This window comes from Podarcis pityusensis (genome assembly GCF_964106645.2).
Source record: "Podarcis pityusensis genome assembly, chromosome: 2".
NCBI lineage: Eukaryota > Metazoa > Chordata > Lepidosauria > Squamata > Lacertidae > Podarcis > Podarcis pityusensis.
Genome location: NC_138029.1, coordinates 95,388,441 through 95,416,189, shown reverse-complemented (window position 1 = coordinate 95,416,189; position 27,749 = coordinate 95,388,441). Strand labels below are relative to the sequence as shown.

The window sequence follows — 27,749 nt, the reverse complement described above, 5'->3', positions numbered from 1 at the left end:
CAAAACATTTCCATTAGCTGGAGCTATTGAAACAAGATGATGACCTGATAAATTATAATATTATGCTACTTAATAGAACGTGTCAAAATCTTCTATTAAGATTATATACACTCCACTCCACTTAGATCTCAGCTGAAAAGTTAGGCTATTATATTGTTCATACTATTGCACTGTGAGATCAAATCAACAGATCTGATGCGGTCACATGTCTTTGTCATGTGTGCTTAAAAAAAACCCCACTTCTTTATCTCATCTTTGGTTGTTTGTTGTTTTTAACTTTTAAGCTATTATTAAAGAAATGCTTAGGAGTAATATCAAAAAATCTCCACTGAATGAACTAATTGGACAGGACACACTTCAAAACGACCTTGACAGATTAGAGAACTGGGCCAAAACAAACAAGATGAATTTTAACAGGGAGAAATGTAAAGTATTGCACTTGGGCAAAAAAAATGAGAGGCACAAATACAAGATGGGTGACACCTGGCTTGAGAGCAGTACATGTGAAAAGGATCTAGGAGTCTTGGTTGACCACAAACTTGACATGAGCCAACAGTGTGACGCGGCAGCTAAAAAAGCCAATGCAATTCTGGGCTGCATCAATAGGAGTATAGCATCTAGATCAAGGGAAGTAATAGTGCCACTGTATTCTGCTCTGGTCAGACCTCACCTGGAGTACTGTGTCCAGTTCTGGGCACCACAGTTCAAGAAGGACACTGACAAACTGGAACGGGTCCAGAGGAGGGCAACCAAAATGGTCAAAGGCCTGGAAAAGATGCCTTATGAGGAACGGCTAAGGGAGCTGGGCATGTTTAGCCTGGAGAAGAGGAGGTTAAGGGGTGATATGATAGCCATGTTCAAATATATAAAAGGATGTCACATAGAGGAGGGAGAAAGGTTGTTTTCTGCTGCTCCAGAGAAGCGGACACGGAGCAATGGATCCAAACTACAAGAAAGAAGATTCCACCTAAACATTAGGAAGAACTTCCTGACAGTAAGAGCTGTTCAACAGTGGAATTTGCTGCCAAGGAGTGTGGTGGAGTCTCCTTCTTTGGAGGTCTTTAAGCAGAGGCTTGACAACCATATGTCAGGAGTGCTCTGATGGTGTTTCCTGCTTGGCAGGGGGTTGGACTCGATGGCCCTTGTGGTCTCTTCCAACTCTATGATTCTATGATTCTAATTCCAGTGCTTTTCTGATATGGACATTTGTTGTTTGAGAGCCATGATCCACAATCTACTTCCTCAGGCTTATTACCTTTAGACTGATGTAAGCTGTGATCTTGTATACATTAGCTGAAATCAACCATGGATTTCCTCATGGTGGTATATATCAGTAGTATTGCTCAGGCAATCCTTACAATTCTGTGAGGTAGGTTTGCTTAGGAAAAAAGAAGAAACTTGCCCAATAAGTTTCAAGGCTGAGGAGGTCAAGTTCCACATTCTACTCACTATATCCCATCAGAATTCAGTGGGGTTTGATTCTGATTAGGGCTGAAGTTCTAATTCCTTAAATGTTTCAGGCCTTAACTCATAATAGGTAAGTGAATCCCTTGGACACCAGTTTCATTGTGGTGAGAATTGTGATCAAATCCAGAAGAGCATTTGGTTTAGTCTTCTACAGCCAAAACAACACTACTTGTGGCACCTCGAGAATTGTATTTATTGCAGGAAAGGTCTTCATAGGCATGATAAAGTGGCAGGTACTTTCATGCATCAGATGGCACAGGTTCTTGCCTACAGAAGATTAGATAACGTTGACTTTTATCATAATGATTTATGAAATGCAGCCGAATGCCCATATCTTGATCAATGGGTTGGGTATTCATACCTCCCTTATGACCTCAGTACAGGACTGCCAGGCATGATCCAAGTGTATTCAAAATGTTCTGCATTTGCTCAGACATCTGTTTGCAGTCATAGCTTTCCACCTGAGTCACTTTCCTTGCCAGAAAAGGTACCATTGCCAAATTGGATGGGAGAAGAAGGCAATCGACCACCCTTGTAGCCTTTCCTTCGAAAGTAAACCTATCAAATGCCCTTTCAGAATGGGAAAATGTGTTTCCATGGGTGTGCAGACAAGAGTTAAGAATGCTAGAGACCTAAGAATGAGAGGGAAGGAAGGAGAGTTGTGGGGGGTAGATGCATGAACAGCAAGACCTAACCAAGCAGTCAGGAGAGGACTAGGGCTACCAAAGTGCCTCTAATTCACTTTTCTTTTTTGGAAAATGAATGCTTGAGTCCCAAGGGTGCTAATTCCCTGCCCCCTTCCTTTATGTATTTTACTTGTTTATAGAATTTTTGTGTGGCATTTTCAGATGACTCAGGAATGTTCCTACAGAAAATGAATGCATACAAAACAACAGAAAACAACATTAAGACCACAATCATTTTGAAGTACCACTTCCTGTCTTTGGCGCTAACTCTCTAGAAGTGCAGTCAAAGTAGTACAAAGATAATTTAAAAGGATTTAGAACAACAGTGTGAGTACAGGAGTATTCTTATGTTACCTGTAGCCCAGGAATAAATAGCAAATAAAGGTGAACAGAGTTATTTTACAGGGTGAGTTATTTTTTAGCCCACACCCTTTAAAACAATCATTTCTGTATACCATATTCAGCTGAATATTCAAAGCTACCACTTCTATTTCTTTGTAAATTCATGCATGCGGGACATTTAGTGGTTATGACTTACAAAAAATAATAATCTAAATAAATAAATAAATTGAGTTGGAGGGCTAATCTTTCATTTATACAGTGAAGAAATTGTAAGAAGGCAATAAGGACATAAGAGCCAGTTGTGATGAAAGCTCTCATTGTCTAGAGTGACTGAGTGCAATATAAATTAGATCTGTGTTGTGTTCATGGTGGCTTGCAATACCCAGAAACAGAATTATTTAGAGATTCATGAGTACTATTGATATGAACAGAAGTGTTCCTGGATTTTGATATTTTATCATGCTTCAGGGACAAGCAGCTGGCATTATTAACCCTTCCTCTCCTGTGGGAAAAGAAACGAACTCTTTTTCTTTGATCACAGATATGTTCCCTTTCTAAACTATCAAGATGGTCTTTGTCAACCAGATGGGAAGCCCACTATTTTAACCTAAGTACAAAAGCCCTCTCCTCACCTGTGATTTCCAGCAACTGACATTCAGGTTTTTGTAAAGTTGTTATTGCTGGCATCTCTCTGCCTCTAGATACAATGGAGCACACCTCTGGGGGTGAAGTCAAACTGCTATGTTGGCAGCACCAAAGTGTCCTCTCTGGGACGCAAGCCTGGACAGTGTGTATAGGAGTCCTGGGCAAGCTCTACTATTGATGGCTTATTGGGTCTTTTCTCAGTCCTTTTCAATGCTACGATGCTTCTGGTTCCCAGCTGGTTGGTTTTGTGACTGTTCACACTGCCAGGACTGCTTTTTCTGCCTTTGCCACCAATGCCCCTCTGGGAGATATTTGTCAGGTGTCAGTGTGGCCTCTTCCTTCTGCATTTCTCAAACACAGATTAAACACCTGTTCCTCAGCCGATGCCCCTACTGGTCAGCAAATGCTTCAGAAAGTGGCACAGATATGAGGGTATACAGATAAGACAGGCAGTCCCACTTAGTTGGGTCACTGTCACTCTTCCCTTCCTGCCCTCAGTGGGTAGATCCCATCCATAGAGCCCTTCAATCCACTGCAAAATGTAATGTCGGTCATAGATTCATTTTCTGCAGGCAATGAAGGGAATCTTTGGCAGAAGTGTGATCTCCAAAGCTGGGGGTATTTGTTCAGAGCTTCCTTTTAGATTCTCTCCTATCAAGGGCGTGTTCATAGTTATTTGAGGGGATACCTATAGGGGGCAGAAGGGAGGTGTCAGGAATGTTCCTTCCCAGAGTGACTGTAAGGGCTCCGAGGACCAAGGGGGGTGGCAGGCAGAAAGAGATGGAGGTTTGCTTTCTTCACATGCAGAGAGTGAAGTGAGTCTCTCCAGTCCTGGAATGCAGGTAGTAAATTCTCAGGACATCGTGAGGCAGGCAGAGGGGCCTCAGCTTTCAGACACGCCCTCAGGGGAGGAGGGGCCAAACTAGACTATCTGCTCTGGAGTATCCCCATACTAGGAGGTTGGGCACAGTTCAGGCTTGGCGTTAAGCCCACAAAAAGAGGAGCAACCCATGGCGTATTTCCTGTTGGAAAAGAGCCCACCCTCCAGAGAGCTCAACTGGCCCATCCAGTGTGAAAGATTGGGCTGTGTGCTCACACTGATCTAGTGTGTAAATACCAATAAATCTGAATGTTATAAAACCACCAGCCTGACATCTCTTGGTGTGAGAGGGGGAGATCATAAATCCTGACAGGAGGATTCATGTTTTCTCTAGAATACTCTTCACTATTTCCCATATCCTTTACTTCCTTTTATATATTTTTACCCTTCCTTGGTTGTTTTTCTGAGGTTGCTGTTTATTTCTTTCTGGTTCAGCCATGCTCTCACATGCATTGGTAAGATTTTCTAATTTACACATGGCTTGCATAGTGGGGCAAGTGGGGTGGATATATCCTTTCCATCTCCTGTAGAAAATGAACTTATCACAGTAAGTCCAATGTTACATTCTCTGCCTCTGTTGCATCCAACACAGCTTTTCTGAATGGTGCAAGTTTTAATAACCTCATCTGTTTATTATTGTTATTGTTGTTATTGTTATTGATTGTATTGATTTATTGGTTTTTTGTTGCTTGTATAGGCTATTTTGTTTTTTAATGTTCAATGTTTTGTTATATTTTTATATATTTTGTAAGCCGCCCAGAGTGGCTAGGAAAACCCAGCCAGATGGGCAGCATTTAATTTTAAATAATTATTATTATTATTATTATTATTACCCTTGTAAACTTAGTTCTGGAACCATTAGAAGCCTGTTAGGAGAAGTTTGCAAGGCACTGAAATAATTAAGTTTCTGAAGGCACATGGATACACATGTGGTGGAACTGTTTAAAAAAAAAAAGACAATTCTGGGAAATGATTTACGAGGAGCTTAAGAAAATGTTTAAATATTCTTTCCCCCCAAAGCCTGAAATCTTCCTGCTAGGAATTATGGGTAATGAAATTCCAAAAAATAGTCTAGGGGAGTTTTTATGTGTGCCACAGTTGCTGCCAGAATTCTAATTGCAAAAGGTAGGAAGGGAGAAGATATCCCATCCAACTCAGACTGGAAAAAATAAATTAAGAGAGTACGCTGAACTGGTGAGATTATCAGCAAGGCTATGAGATGTTACAGATGAAAAATTTATCAGAGAGTGGGACATATATGTAGAATCAATGTAAAAGAACATTGTCAAAATATTAATCCGTTGGCAGAGTTTGATTGAACTTCTGTGCGCAAACAGGATAATTTTACAAAATTTAAAGTAAGTTAAACAACATGGAGAAAATAAAGTTAAGTGCGTATTCAAGGAATTTATTTTGAGAACTGAATGGGAGGATCGGAGGTCATGTCAAATTCAATTACAAAATGATGTACAAATCAAGTCTCAATTAAGGAAGTAATGATTGTTTATTTTTATGCTCATCTTTTTTTGTCTTTAACATTCACTGAATATCTTTGTTATATAGTTTTCAACATAAGAAAGAAAAGTTTTTCACCTCCATTCTGATTTAGAAGCTCTTGAAGGAAGAAGAGGCTAGGGAGTTAAGTACAATGGACAAAACTGACAGAGAAGCGAGCTTTCTGGCATCTGCACCTTTTCAATTCGCTTGCAGTTTGTCCATAGAATGCTCTTTCATATTATGTCTGTCCTCATCCTTTTTCCTGTTGAAGGTGAAGTGCCCGTGTCCTTTCGGAGCACATGTTAACTGGTAGCGTGCCAATGTCATTCGCTGAAAAGATAAAAACAGACATTAGTGACAATTATATGTCACATTTTCCAGGTCAGCTAACAGTGTTCTGTAAGAGGCAAATAGGCCTTGAGAAATAGGCCCCTTAAACGTCCTTTGTAGGGCAGCTGTTCTGCATGGATAAGAACAAAGAGAATCAAATCTAAATTGTCAGATACTTTTGGCAGCCATAAGGACAGAGCAATGAGTGTGGTGAAAATAGCAACCTTATCATATATAGTTTTTAGTGATGCAAATGATCACAGGTTAAAATAGCATTTGCAAGACTGTAATAGGGCTGTGTTTTAAGGTGGCATGAGGTAGATTTTGTGAACTGCTTTGAGGTTTGATTACAATCAAGCTATACCTGTTGTGAAATAAATGAATAAATGAAATAGATAGAGATCAAAATGTGCAGCAACAGAAACACAGCCAAACATCTCTGTATCATTGCCTGAAACTATCAGGAAGGTATTTATTTATAGTCATCCGAACCTTAGCAGTTTAAGCTGAGGAGGTTGTGTGAGAAACACATCACTCCTGAAAGCTTTCCAAGCTGTTACTGACTCAAATTGCTGTCTGAAATACATACAAAACAGATTGTTTGAAGGTTTAAGGACAGAAATGGTAAATGGAAATCTATTTAGAGAAATGAGAACAAATGTTTGGTTCAGCTTCAACTAGACTTAGGCCAGGCTCCAAAGAGCTATGTGAAATAGTGTTTCTTCATGTACCCAGGGATTTTTGACTTCTGTATCTTATACAGCATTGGTTTCTGCCCTATAGAGTACCCTAATCTTCTGGATGAGGGTTTTCTTTCCCTTTTTCATGGGACTACCAGAGGAAAGGAAGCCCTATATTTCATTATGCACAGACTAGAAATGAGTGAATCTGCAATTTAGGTTTTTCTCAGTTGTCTATTTCATGGAGGTCCAGCTCTGAGGGCCTTCTGGCGGTTTCCTCCCTGCGAGAAGTGAGGTTACAGGGAACCAGGCAGAGGTCCTTCTCGGTGGTGGCGCCCACCCTGTGGAACACCCTCTTGCCAGATGTCAAGGAAATAAACAACTACCTGACTTTTAGAAAACATCTGAAGACAGCCCTCTTTAGGGAAGTTTTAAATGTTTGTTGTTTTATCATGTTTTTAATATTATATTGGGAGCTGCCCATGGGCATGGTATAAATATTATTATTATTATTATTATTATTATTATTATTATTATTATTTCTCCAATCTTGACTTCAGTTTGCCACATTTCCATTGTGTGTGTGTGTGTGTGTGTGTGTGTGAGAGAGAGAGAGAGAGAGAGATTTTCCTCGTTTACAAATGCACATGCATTGTCTCTTTCTTCAGGTTGTGTTTTCTACAGATAAGTTATCGGTACATTTGTTGTGAGACATTGGTGTTATATGCAATATAGGATTGGGAAGAAAAGAGGGGGCGATGGGAGAGAGGGGGTGGGGTGGAAAAGCTTATGTTCTTTTACTTATTTTATGTATGGGGCTTGTGTGTCAACGTCACTTGGGTAGGTTCTCTTTCTACAGTGGTACCTCGGGTTAAGAACTTAATTCGTTCTGGAGATCCATTCTTAACCTGAAACTGTTCTTAACCTCAGGTACCACTTTAGCTAATGGGGCCTCCCACTGCCGCCGCACAGCCGCCGCGTGATTTCTGTTCTCATCCTGAAGCAAAGTTCTTAACCCAAGGTACTATTTCTGGGTTAGCGGAGTCTGTAACCTGAAGCGTCTGTAACCTGAAGCGTCTGTAACTCAAAGTACCACTGTATTCGCTTGTTACGTTTCCTTGGTGGTGAGAGAAGTTGGGGTGGCCTAGGCAAGGCATATGCAAACTCCAGCCCTCCAGATCTTTTGAGACTACAATTCCTATCATCCCTGACCACTGGTCCTGTTAGCTAGGGATGATGGGAATTGTAGTTCCAAAACATCTGGAGGACCGGAGTTTGCCTATGCCTGGCCCAGGGTGTGGTTGATTGTCTTTGGTTGGCTGCAGTGGGAATTGTTTGTGCGTATGTGAGGGGGTAGGTTGCTGGGTTAATTTAGCCATTTTTTAAAAAAATCATTTTAAATATTTGTCAGAATTTTAATGAATCTTCCTCCTAATATACACATTTCCCCCAAACACTTTTGGCTAACACAGTGCATTTGGTTATGTTGTTGGGATGAGGACACTTTTTGTTGGTGGAGAACTGCATTGCAAAATTCAGGAAAGTGTGAATTTCAAAGGGCACATGCCTCTCAAGTTAACATTATCGTCTGAGGGATTCAAATATGAACCAAACCAAATTTCTTCACCTTGTCTCATGTGCAACTCCCTTGGATTGTTCCATGTCATACATAGTGTTTTCAAACTGCAATTCAAGAGCAGAAAGTACTCCAGAAACACAGTTCAAGCAAACAAATAAGGGTTGACTGAATTAATCAATGCGTCACATCCTCCTCCTCCTTATTTTCATAATCTGAAATTTCAACATAATCAGTGGGGCCAAATCTAGGACTCTTCCAGACAGGGCCAAATTTAGGTTTGATGAGACCCTAAGGTACTGAAGGTAATGGGGCCCTTTATATGTACAGCTGTCTTTTGTCAACAACAAAGTGTCACTGTTTTTTTGTGTTGATTATATGCTATATGATAATTTATGGACCTAATAGGTATCTAAAGCCATTTGCACATATTGCCATGCAACCAGTCTGTGCAGACTGTAAATACCCTATATATAGAAATGAGCAAACCAGTGGTATTTTAGGGAGCAGGCTAGCAGACGGGGCCCATTACTTACATCATAGGAGCCTACACAACACAAAATACTGTTGCTGCATGTAGGTTTTATTTTATTTGTTTTTTTATCTTATATTTTGGAAATGTACAACCAGTTTTTTCCCCGTTTAATTTTTTTGGGGGCCCCCAAGAGAGTGGGGCCCTAAGCTATAGCTTGCTTAGCTTATATGTAAATCAGGCACTGCTTCCAGAAATTTTAAGGCAAAGATAGAAGCTGAAGTGACGGCTGCAGGGAAGAGTCACAGAGATGGAAAACAGCATCGCATAAAAACAGCACGGAATGTGGGAGGTGAAATAGTTTGCTTTACAGCTCTTGGCCCTAGGAAGATATATTGGTACCTTGCCACTATTGCTACATTTTAGTTGGCACAAATGACAATGATGGTGCATGCCATCAAGGTCTGAATGGCCCCAGTTTGCTAAAAAAGACAAGTTATGGTAGGCTGGATAATCAGAAGAAAGAACAAGTATGTTTGTTTTATGCCAAAAAATGATGGGTTACTGTGAAAGGGAGGCATAGTCACTTCCATGGGCTGTGATGAAATGTTTAATCAAAACGTTAGTGAAATAATAGCTTCAAAATGTGCAATTCTGTACATCCCAGGATGCCCATTTCAACACTTAAATGAAGTTATAAAGCAGCCTAGTCTTATTATCAAAGTGAGTCTCATTCCTCAAACACCAAAATATTTAGAAACTAGAAAATTAATATATGTTCATAAGGTTGTGATGTCAGAGTACTGGCACCTAAGACAATTGACATATAAACTCCAGCTAATGACAAACATGAAGTGTGTAGCAACTTGTACAAGGTTTAGAAAATTCTATATCATACAGTATCAATTTTACTAAAGATAGGATGTAGATTCCCCACCCCTTCCCATATGAAGGCAAATAAATTGCATCACAAGCCCTTGATTTGCAGATTTTAATTATTATATTTAAAGAGATAAAACTACTCATTATTTTACTGTCCTATCCAATTTAGCCACCTGGTCTCCAATTTATTTGACTAAAACACGCAAGTCAGATAAGCTATTTTTTGAAAGGACATCTGGCTTCTCAGTTGGATTGCCATTCAGACCAGTGTATGACTTAAATATCAGAATATTTAGAGGCATGAAATGAGGGCCAGGGCACACACCAAACAGTCACCATGTTGAGCTGAGAACACCTTAAATGGCTTCCCATGCTGGCTGGCTCTGTGCAGCAAGCTGTTCCTGTGCAATTGTTCCCATGCAGGCTGGGCAGTTTTCTCCACATCATCAGAAATATGTGTGTGTGTTTTTCTTAAAAAAAGAAAAGGGTTTGCACTGCTGGGATGGGAGATATTTATATGTTTACTAAATTTATATCTTGACCTTCCTCCTAAATGAGCCCAAGCCAGCAAACACTTCTGCAATAAATAAATAAAAAATACAGTTAAAAAGTGTAATAAAAACAGTGCTATTTTTCTAGAAGAAGGGGTGCTGGAACTCTCCATGAATGCCTCCCTTGTTCTCTTCTAACAGCAATGGCACCCACCTGAGAGGTGCCAGAACTGAGTTCTGATGAGTTCTTGCTGGGGGGGAAAAGCCCTGAAACATATTTAAGACATTTAAGAACTAAAACTAAAAACATGAAACATCTAAAAAATTTTTAAAACTGATCAAACCAATCCATCTGCCTGGACAGACCCACTGAATGAGAAAAGTTTTCAACAAGTGAAAGAATACAGTGATGGCACCTGCCTCATGTCAAATAGGCAAGGAGTTCCACAGTGCAGATGTTGCCAAACAAAATTAATGACTCCTTACAAATGGAGAATGGACATTGTGTGGCACTTGCAGAAGTGCATGTTCTGCACATTGAAGTCAGTTCAGACTGTATGAGATAAGACTGTCCCTTAAGTAAACTGGTCCCAGCCAATTAAAGGCTTTATATAGTAATAACATCTTAAACTCAGCCCAGTAGTTTGTGAATTGCTTCCTATGAAGTGATTTTGCAGTACAATAAAAGCATATATAAAGCAATTCTCTCTATATACACAATTAAAAACAATGAGATATATAAATGTTTCAAAATCAATGATAATGGCTAAAAATCTTTACTTAGAAGACTAGTTGAAAAAGAAAAGTCTTTGACAGACAATAGAGAGAGGGTGCCTCTATCCATTCAATGAGCCACAATGTCCTAATGGTCTGAACATGGAAAGTGGCTTTTGCATGGCAACTTTTTCACAGGCACTGCTTGAGTGCTGTTGCATTGATCTAAAGTCCATTTCGGAAGAAAAGAACCAAGCTATAATGAGTCTGTACAGTACTGCACTTGCTTGCCACAGCAGAACAGAGGCACTGGCAGCAAGGGTGGAAGTGATGGATAACTTGAGGTCCAGAATGCAAGGTCTAATAATGCTGGATGGCTTCTGGAAGGAAAGAAAAAAAAGATCTAAGGGGGAAAAAAGCTTGTGAAATATAGAGGGTTGGCCCCATTGCTCTTGGCACTGGCACTATTAAAAAAGACTCAGCTTTCTACATTGCATTGATCTTGTGGGATCACATGTGAATGGGATTATTGACTAGCTCCCATCATAATCAAACTCAGACTTACACTGTCAAATGTAGTGACTGTTGTAATTTAGAGACACTTCCTTAGAAGGATAATAGGGGTCGAAGTTTAGAAAGGATTTCTGGAGAAGGGTGAAGCCAGGAGCAGGGTGAAAGAAGAGCTACTTTCAAACCTGTTAGTTGTAATTTCATGCTTAGTAAAACCTGCTTGGTGTGATCTTCATGAGAGTGAACCCCTAACTTAATACAGCAAGTAAATGGAAGCATCTCTGCAAAGGTCAGTGTTCCCCAAAAGAGGTCCACCTCACCCTCTGAGAACAGTGACTTTTTACTGAAGCATTTGATTTCAAATTTTCTCCATCCTAAAATTGTGCTGTCCCCATTTCCTGTTGTGGCCTATTAATGTGTGAACAAGATCATACCTTGATGGATGCCTTGATTGACTGGAATTGATTTTAGACCTTCCCTTAAAGCATATCAATCCTTCTCCGTTCTGCTTTCAGTGGGGATGAATAAACTGTATCCTTGCTTCAGGAACCTACTCTGTCCACCATATTGCACTCCTGCTGTGCCTATCAGTTTAAATCTAACCCCAAGCAAGAAAGAAGAGGAAATTAGCAGATACCAGAGGCAAAAATGACTAGATATGCCAACAAATGGGGAGTATGCCTGAGAGATACAGTCCAAGCTGAAGGAGAATGGTTGCTTTGGAAAATGCTGCATTCATTGGCAAGTGAAATTGCAGCACTTCAGTAAGTTTTAATGGGTGAGGAGATGAAGGTGATTATTTATGGCAACCCGTGAGGGAAATAAAATATAACGAGTTGAATGAAAGTTGAACAGCGTTTTTCTAGGCAAGATCTAAGAGCCCACAGAATCGCTGCACAAGTGAGGTTCTGAATAAGTCATATTTGTTGATTTAATAGGGGATAATCCAAAGCTTGTGGTATATTTTGCTGGACTGCTGCCTGCCATTCTGATAATTCAAAGTCAACTTTGAATTTAGGACTGCCAATGGCAAAATTCCCCCTGTTGTCATGTCCCACTTTTTTCATGATCTAGGTCTGTAAGGTTGTACTTGTGGTGGTATTATTCTTTTTTAAAAAACAACAACTTTAATTGAACATTACAAACAAACAACGTATCCACAGAGAGTTATTTCATTTATCCACCAGTGTAATATCATGAGCACTCTGCCCACATGCATGTGAAAATTCATATTATCACAAGGAATCTTGTGCTTTGTGCATTAGGCTTCTTCCACATAGGAGCTTGAGAGATTGGGGGATATAGAGTTTGTTAACCTTTGTTTATGAAGGAGAAGAAAGCAAGCGGAAGCACTGTGGCTTGTTGTTTGCTTGCAAATCACAGTTTGCTTTTTCAAATTATGGTTTGCTGTGCATTTCTAAACAGAACATCTTTCTTGAATTATGGTTTGTTTGGCCACCCCATTCCAGAACCTCACCAAGCTGCAAAGACATGAGGCAAAAACATCTGGAAAGCAATAGATTCTTTGCAGAAACAAGCCAGTAATTGTTTGCTCATCTGTGAGATGGTTTGTGGTCAATTGAACAAATCATGCCTTAACATTATGTGTGGATAATGTGATACTTTGAATGAGGTGGGGTAGGAAAAGTACTTTGGATATCAACAAATCCTGTTTTGCTTTTGAAAGCTAAGGCCATACCCACCAGAGCTCCGTTTAATTCAGTTTTTGTCATGTCAGCACAATATAGCAGTGCATACACTTTGCTATTGGTCACACAGAACAGCGACCACATATCTCACAATTATTGTGCAATATTCAGCAGGTTTAATTTCTGAAATTAGAAAATTATTTTAGAAGGTTTATCTGGCCATTTCATTTATCTGGCAGCCCTGAAGCTCTAATTTCTAATTGCCAATGACTTTTATGTAGCAACCTTTTAACATGGCAAATTAAATCTGTATTTAGCTAAAGTAAAGGTCATCTGTAGCATTAACTATTGCCAAACTTGCACAAATCCAATTATATTATTTTTTGTTTGCTGCACTGTATAAAAACTTATAAGATCTAGATTTGAGAGCATGGTTTTTTATGGGCACTGGCACAGCAAAGAGACAAATATCTTAGAAGGCTGTATTTAGTGGTACAATGTAATTTAGTTTTCTTGCAGCAAAAATGTAATCTGAGATTTTGGCTTGTCATGCTGTTAGAATTTATGAGCTATTTTTAATACAGCAATTACATGTGGTGAAAATTGCTCAGGAGCTTTAGGAGATAAATTGAATTTTAATATTTTCTATCCTGTTTGGTTGTCCAATATTTTTTTATGATGTATTCCAGGAAAAGGTAATGTACAATACTGGAATTAAGAAGGACATGGCTCTTTAATAAACTGGTATATTTTGTGGAAATGGCAAGCTGCAAGCAAAGGGCATCTCATTAAACAAAGAAATGAGCTGTCCTCAAAGCAATCAGTATTTACTATTAGTCAAAGGGTACAGTAAATAATGAATTGTAGGTGAGGAGTTATGGGTAATTATCCACAGTGAATTCAAATTATTTGCTTTTTTAAAAACCTTGAGCTGAGGAAATGGGAGAGCACAGCAAAGAAAGAGTGATACATTCGCTGCATCTCTAATATTGCCTTCGTAAGAAAGAAAACATTTTTACTGGAATTGGTGACCTTTTGTTGATTTAATGCCACAGGGTCTTCTCTCCTGGGCAGCCTAACTTATACAAACAACTTCATAAAACTGCACAAAGGGCTCACCAGCCATTCTATATTCCACATTCACTGTTGTAGAGGCATTTAGAGGTCAGGGGCATCAGTGGGGCACTAGAGGTATGCATGGGCATCAGGCTTTGAAAAGCTGGTATCACTGGATCAAACTTGTCAATTTTGTTGAACTAATTAAACTAAATAGTTTTAATTGAATTTCCAGTGAAAGCGCAATTAAATTTTTAGTGTTTTGAGTTTTATTGTGCCATTATCTTCCATAGTGGGTCGTGCAAACCACTATCCAGAATGCTATTTATGGGGTATGGTATTAGGGATGAGTTTATTGAACCAGCAGGTGGTGGTCTAAAACTGTTTGGGAACCACTTCTTTAGAGCTTCTCCTTTCCACCTCATGCAGCTACCCAGCTCACTCTTCATCTTCCCAAGCCATTTCTCTCTCTTTATTCTGCAGTCCCACTTTGCACCCCTGTTTTTACCTTCACCCCATGTTCATTCTTCCTCCTTTTGTGCCACACATCCTACTGCGTCTCCCTTCTCCCACACATTGCAACTACTATGCTCACTATCCCCCTTCCTCCCAACTATCCACCATTCCACCCAATGAATCCACCATCCCCTCCTATTATTCTGAACCTTTCACGCCCCTGCTTTCATCTTCAGCCCCATTCCCATGCCTCCTGCCCCCTCCTTTTTTGCACCCCCATTTTCACCTCTGCTCCCTTTCCCCCCTGCCTTCCTCCTCACATTTCTCAACTCTCTCTTGCATACAGATCAGACCCATTTCCATGCCTCATCTTATCTCCTTTTGTGCAATCCCCTTCACAACACGCCATTATCACCACCACCCATTTCCCCCATCTTCTCCTTTGTCCAACTCTCCCTTGCACATGGTCCTGGATCCATATTTCAGGTGGCTCTTGGGCCTTGAATACATCCACTTCTTGTCACCATCATAACTGTTCATTTGCTTGTCCTTTTCCTCCTAGCCTAGTTTGCACCACCAGATGGACGAAGCAAAGCAGGTATGCTTATTGTCCTTCATGTTGGTATTTGCTTTAAGGCTCCAGAAGGCAGTTGATCAGGTAACAACAGCAAGGAATAGTAGCAGCAGTTACTGGAATCTAGCAGTTGGCAGCAGGACCCCTTCCATGGCTTGGACCTTAGCAGGAGCCCAACAAAGCTATTCCCTGACTCTAGCCTTGTATGCATTGATAATCAAAGTGGTGACTTTCTTCCCATCTAGCTACCCACGTATTAATGGCAAGTGTAGAAAGTTTGGGGGAAAGCGCTGACAGACTTGACTTCCCTTTTATTTTGTTGAGCTCTTAAACTAAGTAGCTTCCTGAAGATCAAAACAATTGGAGTAAAGGGCACATTTAAAACGTCTCTAGAACTGTTGAAAAATGTCACAACATTGCAATTTTCCTGCTATGCATGGAGGCAGAAAGTTCCATGTTGTTTGATGTCATGCTGCCACTTTAAGCTACACTAAATACTCAGATACTCGTAGCTGAAACCCATATCTGGAACAATACTAAAATTTCTGCTGTTTGGGTATAATTGTGCATGAGGCTTTTTTTGGTGGTGGTGGGATGTGGGGAAAGGTTTTCTCTCAGACTGAACTGGTGGGTGGAACCTGTTTGAAGCTCTTCAAAAGCTTAGGAGCCAAAGGCAAATCCCGCAACAGGCCAATTAGTGAGTGCAGTCAAACTTTTCACTTATATTGAAAGGCATGTTACTTTGGGAAGAAAATAAAGAAAAGGAAAAGAAATGGGATAAGGTTTTCAAGGAGCCTGCTGATGAACTGAAAAGTTGTTGCGTACTTATTGCCATTTGAAGCTTCATTTCAGTATGCAGAGTTTATTCATTATCGCCTTGTCTTTTCCCTGCAGAGCTTAGGGCAGCATTCCTAAGATTTTTCCAGTCTGTGTGCAGGTTAGCATGGCTGGTGTCAGAAGTATCAGAGAGGCAATGTGATGTACAGTGGTACCTCGGGTTAAGAACTTAATTCATTCTGGAGGTCCATTCTTAGCCTGAAACTGTTCTTAACCTGAGGAACCACTTGAGCTAATGGGGCCTCCCACTGCCACTGCGCCACCACCACACAATTTCTGTTCTCATCCTGAAGCAAAGTTCTTAACGCGAGGTACTATTTCGGGGTTAGCGGAGTCTGTAACCTGAAGCATCTGTAACCTGAAGCATCTGTAACCTGAGGTACCACTGTAGTAGTATTGGACTAGGACCTGGGAGACCAGGGTTCGAATCCCCACTCACTGGGGCCAGTCACTGCCTCTCAGCTTAACATACCTCATGGGGTTCTTTTGAGGACAAAATGGTGAATTGAAGAACCATGTACACCATCTTGAGCTCCTTGGAGGAAAACAGTATTTAAATGGAGGAATATAAATAAATAATTCTTCCAAAAGTTAGCACTGTAGAGCACCTGCTCGCTGCCCACACTTTTGAAGAGCAGCTGCTAGCTCAGGCCATGTGAGAAGCACAAGACATCTAAGAGCATATGAGCACAGGTACAATCTTAACTTTTGCTTGCACAGCAGGAGCGCCAACACGACCAGTTGCACCCGCATAAGGTGGCAAAGGAATGCATTGCCTGTGACACTGCATTTCATTGGATATGGATGGGCTGGCCCAGACAGACACCAGCTGCTAATGAGGGGACTGCTTGGCCATTCCCTGTGCTGCCTGGTTACTGCAGCTGACTGTGACTCTATAGCGGGCATATGGAGCCCTGTGGCCCTCTAAATTTGTTGGACTCCAGTTCCCATCACCCCTGACCATTAGCTATGCTGGTTGTTGCTGGTGGGATGGAGTTCAGCAGCATCTGGAGGTTCGCAATTTCCTCATTCCTGACATATAAATCCATAATAACTTGCCCAAGCCTATCTAATAAGCACAATGGCTGGAAGATGGTGTACATTCAGGTCCCAAAAATATGTGCATATGCTTATACTGTGATCTAGTTTGAATCTGCTCTGGTTCAAATCCCATCTCATTTTCAGCTTTGATTTTTACCGTAGGGAGAGGGGTGGTGGGAGGGAGCCTCTGAATATGAAATTCCATCAAAGCCCCACTCATTTAATTCTGGCATTGAGTCAAAAAACTGTTGAGATCTCCATAATTTCTACCCAGTTATAAACCAATGGCCTGTAACACCCTCCCAATAATTGCTGGTCAGCCAGCTGTTTCTTGCTGTCTCTCTGGGGCTTTATAAGTGTCACTTTCTGGCTGCCTGCCTTCTTCCTCTGAATGATAAAAGCAAAAAGGTAAGTCTGCTTCTCTCTAGTTCAAATTGTGCTCCAGAAAAATTTCTGCTGGGATAAATGGGCACCAAACCTTCCATTAGGATGGCCGCTGGCTGCCAGGCCAAGACTTTTCTTTCCTTATCTTGGGGTATTTTTCTCCTAACAGCACTTTTGGCTTTTAAATGCCGATCGTTTTTTATTATTGTTTAGTAACATTTGTACTCTGCTTTTCTTCCAAGGAGCACAGGGTAGCTGACGGCTTCTTGCCTGCTCTCATTTTATCCTTACAACAAATCTCTAAAGTAGGTTAGGGGGAGACTGAGTGAGTTTATGGGTGAACTTCACGACTGAGGCAAATTTTACTGGGGCAAGTGTGACACCCATAAAAAAAAACCTACTGCCAAGCAATGATTCTTTCTTACGGCATTGAATATTTAGCAGAGAGACCAACAAAAAGCCACAGTATTCCGCCCCCCACCCCCGTAAGTCTGCATTTTATTTTGAAACCTTTTTGAAAGGTTTAGCAAGAGATGTTAAACAGGAATGGTTGGCCGGAGAGGTGCACTATTGCACACCTGACCTCCTGAAAGCAGCAGGAAGTGATAAAGAGAGCCAGCATGGTGTAGTGGTTAAGAGCGGTGGATTCGTAATCTGGTGAACCAGGTTCACGTCTCCGCTCCTCCACATGCAGCTGCTGGGTGACCTTGGGCTAGTCGCACTTCTCTGAAGTCTCTCAGCCTCACTCACCTCACAGAGTGTTTGTTTTGGGGGAGGAAGGGAAAAGGATATTGTTAGCCGTTTTGAGACTCCTTCGGGTAATGATAAAGCAGGATATCAAATCCAAACTCTTCTTCTTCATCATCATCATGGTCACTTAGGAGGAGGGAGGAGGTGGCTGGGAGGTTGGAGTTGGGCAGCCACATTGGCAGTAGTGCCGGATTGGCTTCCCTCTCTGCCACCCACTCCTGCTGTTAAAGGGTTATTGGAGTTTTGACATTTGCTTCCTCTGTTGGCAGCAAGTGTGATGTTTTGGCTTTTTGCTGCCTTGCCCTTATTATGGGACACATAATAAGGTCTGAAAGCACATGGGGTCTGAAGGCACCTTGCTGAAGTTAAGCAAGTCTGGGTGCTGGTCTGGTCAGTGGCTGGATGGGAGACATATCTTGGGTTTCACGGTGGAAGAAAGTGGGATACAATTGTAGGAAGTATTCATAGTCATTGATATATCTATATCTGGAGTTTTATTGTGGGTGAGTGTAGGGACCCAGAGCTTCTTCATACAGTGGTTTCAACAACCAAATGAGGCAAACTTTCCTGCCTGAACAGCACGACTGAAAGATGTTGAAAATATGAGCTTTGAAAAATCTTATTTATGATCCCTATGTTCTTCTTTAAGATTCTTTGTAATTGCTTACCAAATTGCATTTAATTGAGAAAAAAATGAATGGAAACTATTACAAATGAGGCAAAAAAATTAGCCACTTTTTCATGTATGCAAGCAAAAAAAAAAAGTAATTAGATTTCTGTGGTGTAATTGATTTTGTTAAGCCCCCCCCCCCCCTTTTCTGAATGTGGGATCAGAAGTGGAGGGAGAATAAATTAGAATGTGTATGTTACTATGATTTATGTTTCAGCTTATAAATCTTGACTATTTCTTCATTTTCCTAACAAAATTAGAGCTGATGCCTTGAATTTATTTATGTGGCTTTCTCTCTGTGCTGCCATTTTCAGGCTTCGCTCTCCAGGAGTGTTTTAAACGGAACAAGAGGAGAACTGCAAGGCACTTTTCAATCTGTTTGGACTCCCTGTTTACAGAAGAGAGATGGAGATGCCATCAAACACAAAAGGGGCCGCTGTGTGCCTGCTTCTCTTTGTATTAAGTTTGGCAGCGGCCATTGAAATCCCTCTTTCTGGTAAGTTGTAGCTATTTACTGAATGTTCTCCTGCAGGAGAACAGATTAAATCGTCCAAATGTGCTGTTTCCATTTTGAGCTTTGTTATGCTCCAGTGTGGCCTCTGGGGAATTTGTATGTGATAGAAATGCAAGTTTTGATTTCTTCTCTCGATTGGTTCATGCAGTGCAGTAAACAGGTGCAAACAGCTCATTGTTGGTTACAGTGGTCACTTATGCAGCACCAGAAGAATAAGAGGGCAAAGGAGCACACAGATTTGCAGTATTCATATGTGTGGATGCAGCTTTAGAAGTAATTGCTGTAATTTAAATAGAAATACAAAGCATTTCACCCTAGTGAGATTGCCCAGGTGGCTTGTGGGCCTGCTGTTGAGGTGCTATATGTGATGGACAACTATGAAGACATTTCCCAATGTGAGGAATTGTTGCAGCATTTAGGATTTTTTAATTTAGAGAAAATGTGAGTAAGAGGTGACATGGTAGAAGGCAGAAGTTTATAAAATAATACACGATGGGAAGAAAGGGGATAGAGAAAAAGCCTTTCTACCTCTCTTGCAACACTGGAACTTGTGAACATTCATTGAAGCTGAATGTTGGAAGATCCAGGACTTCTTCATGCAGTGCAGAGTTAAACTATGGAACTTGTTCCCACAGAAGACAACACTGGCCACCAACTTCAATGGCTTTAAAAGAGGGTTAGGCAGAGGACTAGGCTATCAACAATGACTAGGTTCTACCATCTCTGTCAGAGGCATTGTGCATCTGAATATCATTTGTTAGGAATCGCAGGTGGGGATTCCTGTTGTGCTTATGGCCACTGTGAGAACGTTATGCTGGACCAGATGGGTCGTTGGCCTGATCCAGCAAACTCTTCCTATATTCTTAAGAACCCACTTACAATTGGCTTGGCATCCCAGTGAAACATAGAACCCAAGGTGGCTATATCAGTGCCAGACATTAATTATATAACCCAGTGGTTGAAAATTCACCCCAGAAAATATTGCTAAATAAATTTATGCATGTTTTGGTCTTGGGAATCTCTCCGGGCCTTCTTATGCCACCTCCACCTTGCAAAGATAAGGGTTTTTACTGTTTGTGGAGATGAGAAACAAGAACAAAGAGGCGTGGGGAGAGGAGAGTTTTGACACCCTTTTCAGAGTGTAGCTGGACGGGCCTAAATGGGCTCCATTTTTTAGTGTTTGGTCTTGTGAGTTTCTATGTTCTTTACATTTTTGAACCCTCTCAGTTCAAGTATTCTCCTCATCACTATGAATGAGTCTGTCAGTGCCAATAGTGGACCATTCCAAGATCCCCTTAAGACAGTAATCGGTGATGAGTTGGTAGAGTAGATCTCAGGGTAAGAACTTCAAACCAAAATTTAGGAGGTGAATTGTTAGAAAGAACTCTTTATGCAGTTTACCATGTTTTGTTGATGCCTCATAATGTCCACCAGCATACCATGCAGCTCTCATCTGTTTCTACCCACAATGCACCTGCACATTGTGACCCAATTATGTACATATGTGACCAAATTAACCCAATCAATGTACTGCAACCTGAGCAACCAACCAACCAACCTACCAACCAGAGAAGGCAAAACAAACCACACCCCTTGGCCAATCAGGCAAAAGCACCAAAAGTTCCTCTTGGATTATCACTGGGACCACCTAATCCTACGCTGCTACATGTGAGGCGGACGGGCAGGTTTCTGTCTTCCAAACCACTGCTAAAGGGAGGCATGCATGCTTTCATTTAATGCTTCAATATACTTCTCCATCCATGGGGTCCTTGCTAGCAAACACCACATATCAGCCTCATGCCTCATCTTAAAAGAGTGGTGGCAAAGCTCATAGGTTGTGGAGTACTTTTTTATTTTGATAAACAATGCCATAACTAGATAAGAGTGCACACTTGCAATCTACCGGTACTTTGAACATGAAAAGACTGAGATTAGGAAAGTGCAACCCCATTTTAATAGAAAACAGATTTAGCAATTTTTTTATAAAAAAAAATGAGTTAATTCCTTTGGTCTCCATTCACTAAGAGAATGAATTATTTCTTCAGATTATATTCAAATTCCCTGATAAATCACATAATTGGAATTCTGGTCTACCTGTTCCCAGACTATTTGACTTTTCTCTGACCCTACATTTCCATTTGATTCTTAATTTCTGTTAATGAAGCTTTTCATGGTTTTTATAAACATGAATTATATTTGGCTATAAACAAGCTGGGCAAAGCATGGCAGCGCTGGAGATGTAGAAGACGAGATACCATATGGTGCAGCAAGATACCACATTTCATGAGAGCACCGAGTTTTCTGGTTCACTGGGCTTAAAGAGTTTCTAGCCAGTACCCTAATATTCATTTCTGTAATTTATAACGGAGTGGTAATTCTATTATGGTCAATTACTCTTCAGGGCCCAATTTCCATTTTTATAGTTTGGTTATGTGGAGATTCACAACACTTTAATTTCTTCAGGATTAAAAAAATGTAAATGCATGAAATAGAGGATTTGCATAGTAGTAAAGCCCAGTCATCCTACCATGGAAAGTGGGTGGTCCTGAATGATGATGCCAATGGTAACTGAGGTTGTTTATGTCGGTATCTTGAGCAGCACATGGACTTTGGTTGGGTAACAACTTCTCTTCCTTAACTATTAATTTAAATCCAATCCTGGCATTATTTGTAGGGTTTTTATTTTAAAAAGGGGGGGGAAGGTGAATTACATTTAATGTGCACACAATATAAGACTGCAAGAGCAGAAAGAAGAAAAGAAATAAGAAAAGAAATTTACAACCTCTGTAACAATGGGAATAATGGTTTACTGCCACCCAAAGTCTATTATCCTTGAGTCATTTGTTTCTGCTGCGTTCCTTGGGGCTATATGGAAAACCCAAACAAAAGACCTTGTATTACTCATAGGGATGTTTAGAGAATTCAGTTTTGTGAATTCCAATATGAACAAAACTGATCTACCACTTCCCAGGCCAGTGTGGAGGCTGGACCTTCGTGTTTTCATGCCTTAGTTACTTATTTCAACCTTTTATATACCGTTTAATGCTGCTTACTTATCAGGTGGTGTACAATGGAGATACAAAAGCAATACAAAAGATAAAACCAGTTGAACCATAAAATCAGGAAAACCTGCTTGAAATGCTTGGTAATTTTTCTAAGAAGTCTTTGCCACTAAATACAGTTGGGAGGGAGCTCCATAGAACTGGGCCCATGATGCCATATGCCTGAGCCATGGGAGATATGAGCACTGTGAGCACTGTCTCCTGCAAAGGCCTCAGTGATTAGGCAGGTATATAACATATTTTCTGTCTCCCAGTGTAGATTTTGGCCCATCCTCCCCCAAAGTATCAAAATGTGTTGGAATAGAACTCTGGTTATTCATTCACCCCCAATGCAAATAAGCTAATTGCAATTTACATATGGGTTACTCTTCCATTTTTCTTTATTTGACCACATGTCCTGGTTCTGTTTCAGTACGGCAACTCCCGACAATTACAGAGCACCCAACCGATCAAGTTGCATTTCCCTTCGATGAAGAGTTTACAATCAAGTGCGAAGCTATAGGGAACCCACATCCAAGGTAAGTGTTTTGCAAAAGCTGGTTTAGGACTGACTGTATGTGCATCCCCTGCATGCCACAGTTGGGGTGAGAGAGAATTGGCAGGCATCACTGTAGGCGAGGCAAGGTATGCTATGTGTGGTGTGGGCCAGTGTGGTGTAGTGGTTAAGAGCGGTAGATTCGTAATCTGGGGAGCCAGGTTCGCGTCTCCGCTCCTCCACATGCAGCTGCTGGGTGACCTTGGGCCAGTCACAGTTCTCTGAAGTCTCTCAGCCTCACTCACTTCACAGAGTGTTTGTTGTGGGGGAGGAAGGGAAAGGAGAGTTAGCCGCTTTGAGATATCAAATCCAAACTCTTCTTCTTCTTCTTCTGTCTTAACTTGCAGATATACGGTACTTGTTTAATTGTTTTAATTACATTTCTATATCACCCTTCATCTGAGGATCACAGGGTGGTTTAAAATATAAAAACACATAAAAATACACACCATAGTAACAAACAAAAACAATAACCCACACCCACCCAAAGTTTAAAAGGCCATAGGTTATTTAATTAGCTAAAGGCCTGGGAGAAGGGGAAGGCTTTTGCATGGCACCTAAATATTTATGATGAAGGTGCCTGGTGAGCCTCCCTGGGGAGAGCATTCCAGAAGCTGGGGGCAGCCACAGAAAAGGCCTGTTCTTGTGTTGCTGCCCTCTGGACCTCTAATGGAGGAGGCACACCAAGAAGGGCCTCAGAGAACGACCGTTGTTACCCTGATGTGGGCCTGAAGAACTAGAAAAAGAGCTTGCTGTCACCCCTGGCCCAGCCTCTTAAATTCTCTGGTGCCTGCCCACCCTCCCTGTGCTACAACATAGCTTTACAGCTTATACACTTTAGGGGCCAAAAATGAATATTTGGCCTGGAAATGGAATTAGACAATGTTTAGGGGATTTCTTTTTCTTTTGGGGGGCCTCTCTGTACTGCACTGTGCACTGTGGGGAGTTTAGGTTGGTCACAATTTGGGCTGGAGAAAGACAGCAATAGATGGGGTAAATCTGCCTTAAGGTAAAGGCAGATTCCAGAAATTTGCCTTTCACATAAATAAACAACTGCACAGTACTCAAGATCTCATAGATTAATAACTAAGAGTTAAAACAAAAACAATAGTGATCAGAGATAGTGATTTTAAAACTTAAAAGCATAGCTCCACTTTTGACCCACTGGCCCTGACTCACTGATCCAATTCAGGCATAACAGCCTCAGCTTAATAAACACTACAGATGTCCACATGATCTCACTACTGATCTCCACTTCATATTGCAATTTGCACTAGTGAAAGATTAAATGAATGCAGTGGGAGGCTGTGGTTTGAACAAGCCATTATAAAGGCGTCAAAGCTGGTGCAGGAGAAGGCAGGGAGATTACATGGGCATGACAGCATTCTTGGCTTAATAAACCATGGTTTATTAGGCTGAGATGGTTTGAATCACCCCTGAGGTTCCTATTCGGGAAAGACCTGGTGGCTAGTGCAAGTATAATGCCATGATTTACTGTGTGCACCCTTAGCAAATTATATGAAGTGTATAATAGAAATCAGAGGGTAGCAGCTGTCTACATGCCTTTTGCATAACTTTGCCTTTTGCACGTGGGCACACGTACACACCCTCTTTGTAGTAAGAGGTCTTATGACGATTCCCATCAGTGAGTCTATTTCCACAATCTTATTAATCTCATTTATAAGCACAGTGAAATACAATATAATGCTATGACACAGTTTGTGTGCTATGAGGATTCCAAATGCACTCATCCACAGCATAAACAGATTTTAACACACATTGTTAATAAAACTACCGTAATTGCGAACAGAGATGTCACATTCTCTAGGGCAATGAATGCAAAACCTATTACTGTCCTGATCTGACTTTTTGGTGACTCACAGCTGATAAAAATGCTAGCTCAGACCATTCCTGTGGAGCAATTTTCCATTTGATTTATCTTCTACCTCATCTTTTTTCATTTTCTTCCATGCCTAAAAAGAGAGAGTCTAGCTTCACACACTGTCCTTCCTATTTATAGTCTGTAACTGACTTTACTGATCTTAGGATGTAGAGGTGACAATTTTATCTTAAGGATGCTTGGATTCGTAGTCCAAGAAATACAGGATGCAAGAGGGTCTTTAGCAGTAGGTCACCATTTCCCCCCAATGATTTTTGAGCATGCAGCCTCCTTTAGCTTTGCCTTTTGAAATCCATAAAGGCACACTGTCTTGCTTATGGTGGGGGAGATTTCTGAACACTTCCAAAGAGTCTTGAAATCTTTGAAGCAATGGCCACAAGTCCTCAATGGTTTTCAAGGTAAGCAGATGAGAGTTCATCCATGTTTTCATGTTACCCTATTTTACACATACGGAACTAGTGAATCAAAGATTTTAAAAATCAATCTAGGTTTCTTTGCAACAACCAATTTTCCTATGTGCAGATTTTTTTTCCCTTTGGAAAAGCATTCATCCATTCATCCCCCCAACTTTAGCTGGTAGTGACTTTTGTGAGATATAGTGAGAAATTAAGACTGCTCCTTAATTTTAGTTTATTTATAGAGAGCTGTCTTGACCCGAATTAAAGAAAAGGGGAATATCAATGTTTTAAATGATTTATTGATAAGATGAGATAAAATAAAATAAAATAGAACACACATTCCTGCTACTTCTTAAATCTTCACCTCATGGGCCAAAGGTGAATTGCAGCCAAGTTCTTCATTGTATACTCTTGTCATTTCAGCTTTACCTGGAGAAAGGATGGGAAAGTATTTGATCTGCAAGGTGACCCAAGGATACTTACATCAAACAATTCCGGAACATTTGTTGTTCGGAACCGTGGAAACATCTCCATTTTCCAAGGAAGGTATCGCTGCTTGGCTTCCAATGAGCTAGGAACTGCCATGTCAGACGAGATTGAACTAGTAGTTCCAGGTAAGTGTTTATTTGTGCTAATTTGATGCATATCCCAAAGAACAAAACTACAGCTTGGGCTTAATATACTTTTCACTGCGCTGTTTGTTTTTACTAATTATATGTGGAGTGATCTGGGATTCACAGGAGCACTGCTCAGGAGCGCTGAGGAGTTAAAAGCCACACTTGTTTCATTTTGGAGAAGTTACACACTTTTCTTAAGGACTCCCTATACTCTGGTTGAGCTTAGAGTACTCTGTTCAGATGCTTTCTCCAAGGAGTATTTGAGCATACTTCAAATGGGACTAGGTTTACCTTCCCTGCAAGAGTCACTGCAACAGCACAAAGCAATATTGGTGAGGCAATAAACACAAGCGAATGTGGTTTTTATTTCCTTGACCCGCTTCATTAGCCAGCTATCTAGCAAGAAAATGACAGAGGAAGATAAGACACCACCTAGGAGGCTTATGAAGAATAACAGATGGACAATACACAATATTGTACAAGATATGTGAGAGGCCAGCTATGTTTTCATGTTCATGTTCATGGTCTTTTTTTCTGGCTTCTTTGTTAGAAACACAACAAAACCACCCCATGGATATTTTGTGGATCAATGTGATTCATTAAACATGAGAAAGTTGATTGTTAAAAAATTGACAACTAAAAGATACCAGGGACAGCTTGGTATTGTGTGACAACGCTCGTCATTGTAATCATGTCCATTGCGGAAGGGCCATAACCCAGTGGCAAAGCATCCTTGGTTTGACCCCCCAGTGTCTTCAGATAGGCTTTGGGATGTCTCCTGCTTAAAACCCTGGAGAATAGATGTCAGTCAACATGGGCAATGTGGAGCTAAATGAACCATTGATTTGATTTGATATAAGGCAGCTTCTTATATTGTTATGTTTACAGTAACTTGAAATTCTCAAGTAGTGTCCTTTTCTAATCCTACTGCCTGAGATCCTTTAAACTGGATCAGGAATTGGAATTGAAATCTCAGTACACTCAAGCTAATGTGTTCCCAACACTTAATACCCCTCCTTGTGGGTTCAAATCCTGCCTCGTTCATGGACTCGCTGCACGACTCTGGGCAAATTACTGTTTTGAGTCACAGGACAGAACTGACATGTGACAGGAGTGGATATTTTCAAGTGGGTCGCCACCAAGCAATGCTAAAGGATGAGCAGAGAACAGTTTTCCAGCAAAGGGCAACAAGTTGCTGGTTAATCCTTTATTCTGTCCGCTACTGACCCCCAGGGTTCCCCTTTGTCCCTAGCTATGACACTTTTGTGGCCTAGGAGAATTGGAAGAAAAGTAACTGGCAGGCAGAGTCACCAGAGAAGTTTTGAGGACAATTTCAGCATCTTCTCCCACCACTTCTCCACTTCCCTATCAACTTGTTGTGCAGGGTTTGGTGGCAACCCATGTTCAGAGTTGTAACTCAGAATCCCAACATCAATCTTGATTCCCCAGCTGTAGAATGGGAACAGTAACAGGCTGTGTATCAGCAATATTGTTGTTTAGTCGTTTAATTGTGTCCGATTCTTTGTGACTCCATGGACCAGAGCACGCCAGGCACTCCTGTCTTCCACTGCCTCCCGCAGTTTGGTCAAACTCATGCTGGTAGCTTTGAGAACACTGTCCAACCATCTTGTCCTCTGTTGTCCTCTTCTCCTTGTGCCCTCAATCTTTCCCAACATCAAGGTCTTTTCCAGGGAGTCTTCTCTTCTCATGAGGTGGCCAAAGTATTGGAGCCTCAGCTTCACAATCTGTCCTTCCAGTGAGCACTCAGGGCTGATTTCCTTAAGAATGGATTGGTTTGATCTTCTTGCAGTCCATGGGACTCTCAAGAGTCTCCTCCAGCATCATAATTCAAAAGCATCAATTCTTCGGCGATCAGCCTTCTTTATGGTCCAGCTCTCACTTCCATACATCACTACTGGGAAAACCATAGCTTTATACGGACCTTTGTTGGCAAGGTGGTGTATCAACAATACAGTGCGCACCAAACGTTTCAGATTACATAACAGCAGAGGTGCATGGGAGTTGTAGTCCAAAACATCTTGAGGATTCTGAATTGGGAAGTTTTTCTTAGAGTCACAGATACATTCATCTTAACTTTAGTTATGTTCATGCTTTCAAAGGTTGAGGAAGAGGC

General features: G+C 41.0%; 1 protein-coding gene and 1 long non-coding RNA gene across 7 annotated transcripts in view; both read left to right on the top strand.

The window, feature by feature from the left end:
• LOC308471680 overlaps window positions 1-27,749 on the top strand; it is a 591,928-nt gene that overhangs the window by 486,338 nt on the left and 77,841 nt on the right. The window lies entirely within an intron of this gene.
• CHL1 (cell adhesion molecule L1 like) overlaps window positions 1-27,749 on the top strand; it is a 203,485-nt gene that overhangs the window by 97,895 nt on the left and 77,841 nt on the right. For all 6 annotated transcript variants that reach the window (XM_080995642.1, XM_080995639.1, XM_080995641.1 and 3 more), the window contains 3 exons: window positions 18,904-19,085; window positions 22,578-22,683; window positions 25,422-25,612. In XM_080995642.1, coding sequence (XP_080851768.1) covers window positions 18,995-19,085; window positions 22,578-22,683; window positions 25,422-25,612 — 388 coding nt within the window. In that variant the 5' untranslated portion in view covers window positions 18,904-18,994. The remainder of the gene's footprint in view (window positions 1-18,903; window positions 19,086-22,577; window positions 22,684-25,421; window positions 25,613-27,749) is intronic.